This window comes from Clarias gariepinus, chromosome 22 (assembly GCF_024256425.1).
Source record: "Clarias gariepinus isolate MV-2021 ecotype Netherlands chromosome 22, CGAR_prim_01v2, whole genome shotgun sequence".
NCBI classification, from domain to species: domain Eukaryota; kingdom Metazoa; phylum Chordata; class Actinopteri; order Siluriformes; family Clariidae; genus Clarias; species Clarias gariepinus.
This window is the reverse complement of record NC_071121.1, coordinates 28,200,001-28,202,500: the sequence shown is the minus strand read 5'-3', so window position 1 is coordinate 28,202,500 and position 2,500 is coordinate 28,200,001. Positions and strand designations below refer to the sequence as shown.

The 2,500-nt window shown below is 43.0% G+C and overlaps 1 protein-coding gene across 1 annotated transcript in view; it reads left to right on the top strand.

Annotated features, from left to right (window-relative positions):
- LOC128510746 (cadherin-11) overlaps positions 1 to 2,500 on the top strand; it is an 18,232-nt gene that overhangs the window by 5,244 nt on the left and 10,488 nt on the right. The window contains exons 3-4 of the mRNA XM_053483239.1: positions 142 to 261; positions 1,680 to 1,847. Of these exons, the coding sequence (XP_053339214.1) occupies positions 142 to 261; positions 1,680 to 1,847 (288 nt within the window). The remainder of the gene's footprint in view (positions 1 to 141; positions 262 to 1,679; positions 1,848 to 2,500) is intronic.

The window sequence follows — 2,500 nt, the reverse complement described above, 5'->3', positions numbered from 1 at the left end:
CACATAGTGCCAGAATCTTAGCTAAGTTACAGGTGTTGACTGGCTCACTGAGTTTAATCTCCTGCTCCCTATACACCTTCTCCCTCTGCTATTTCTGTCTATTTTATTTTATTTTCATTTCTTTTGCTCTCTCGTGTTCAGGAACGTCTGTGATCCAGGTGACAGCGACAGACGCAGATGATCAGTCGTATGGGAACAGCGCGAGGCTTGTTTACTCCGTCATCCAGGGCCAGCAGTACTTTACTGTGGACCCGCAGACAGGTTACACCTGTTCCTTACTGGCACTCTGTCAGACAGACAGACAGACAGACAGACAGACAGACTGAGCCTGAGACAGACAGACAGACAGACAGACAGACAGACAGACTGAGCCTGAGACAGACAGACAGACAGACAGACAGACTGAGCCTGAGACAGACAGACAGACAGACAGACAGACAGACAGACTGAGCCTGAGACAGACAGACAGACAGACAGACAGACTGAGCCTGAGACAGACAGACAGACAGACAGACAGACAGACTGAGCCTGAGACAGACAGACAGACAGACAGACAGACAGACTGAGCCTGAGACAGACAGACAGACAGACAGACAGACAGACTGAGCCTGAGACAGACAGACAGACAGACAGACAGATATCTGTTTTCATAAATTAAATAAACTGAAACGTATACAAATTAAACTAAAAGCTACAGTACAACACAGAAACAGTGTGAAGCTGCAGTGCATTATTGTTACATTGTTACTTTAATGCCAGGACGCTACAGTCAGGATTCAAAGGTGCTTTAAATAGTATATTGCAACATTGTCACATTTTAAATCATTCTATAAGACTAAACATCTGCAGCGTAACATTGTAACAGAGTAAAGCTACAGTGTATGTTTTTTAGAATTGTAAAGTTACACTGCAAGACTGCAATCTTTTAAAGCTGCCGCAGCAACACAGTAACTCTGTAAAGCTCAAACGGAACACTGTAACACTATAAAGCTAAGGCAGATCATGGTCTCTCTGTCTCTCTGTCTCTCTCTGTCTCTCTCTCCAAACCTCAGATCTTTATGTCCTTGCTGCATCTCGTTTCATATCCACGTGCATCAATATAGAATCTATAAAAGAAGCAGTTTAGAGCTGCTGCTTCACGCCTCATCCGTTACTGTACTGCCCCGAGATGTTACCGCTTCACAACAGCGATTGAGGTTGAGAGAGCTTCTGCAAGGGAATGAATGTGATGCATAGGCTTGTTGGGAACGGGGGCAGGCTAGAACTCACTGAACACCAATCTACTGCCTGCGGTTCTCTCTGATATTAATATACACCTGAATGCAAGTGGGATGCGCACTGAGATGAAGGAGCAAGTGAGTGTGTGTGTGCTTGGAGTTGGGTTGGAATGAGGACACATCCAGAAATCAGTGTCAGAATTTAAGGTCAATACAGAGGTGAAGCCATAATAAACAAACAAACAAACAAACAAACAAACAAAAAAGCCTCCACTTGAGTGTGAATGAGACTCAAAGTGAAACAACGACTCAGTGACCCTTAAATACTGTTACTCAAAGTGAGAGGGGGGCACATACTTTGGGTCATGTAGTGTTATGAGAAACCCAGGAAATGTGTTGCAGAGTTAAGTAGTTGCAGTTGTATGAGATAACGTGTGTGTGTGTGTGTGTGTGTGTGTGTAGGTGTGGTGCGGACGGCGGTGTCTGACATGGACCGAGAGCAGCAGTCTGAGTACATGGTGGTGTTAGAGGCGAGAGACATGGCGGGACATCAGGGGGGACTGACGGGAACAACCACCATCACCGTCCACCTCAGCGACGTCAATGACAGCCCGCCACGTTTCACCCAACGTGAGTCACACACACACACACACACATATAAGCTTGACTCACACACACATGAGTCTGACTCACACACACACACACACACACACAAGCTTGACTCGAAAACACCAAATGTTTAGTGAACGTTAACTGAATTTCTGAAAAGGCCTTAATGGAATAAATGAATATCTGTGTGTTTGGATCAAACGGCTGTTGTGGAGACGCGACACACTGACGCTCGAGCTGCAGCCGGTCTCCGTCCGTTTCTAATCCTGACGCGAGGTCACCTGGAGGTCATTTTACTCCCGTTTAGTGACTCCTGAGGTTTCCTCTCCGGATCCACGGTGTCAGTTAAATCACTTTAAATCACTTTTCATGCATACTTGCACACCATTTAAAAATTCTAAATTTGTTTTTGACAAATTTCTATTTCAATTCTACATAAATATTTGATATATTGATATTTTGCTTTTTTATAGATATTTTGTTCTTGTTTGTAAAGTATATTTTACTTTTACTTTGTACAGTACATTGCACTAGTTAATCATATTTTTCTAACGTATTTCTCTTATTACAGCATATTTTACTAGTTAATTTTATTTTTTAAAGCTTTTCTTTCATTCCTATTATTTCTTATGTATGAGCTTTTACTATTTTCTTTAAGGTCACTGGGGGTCGTA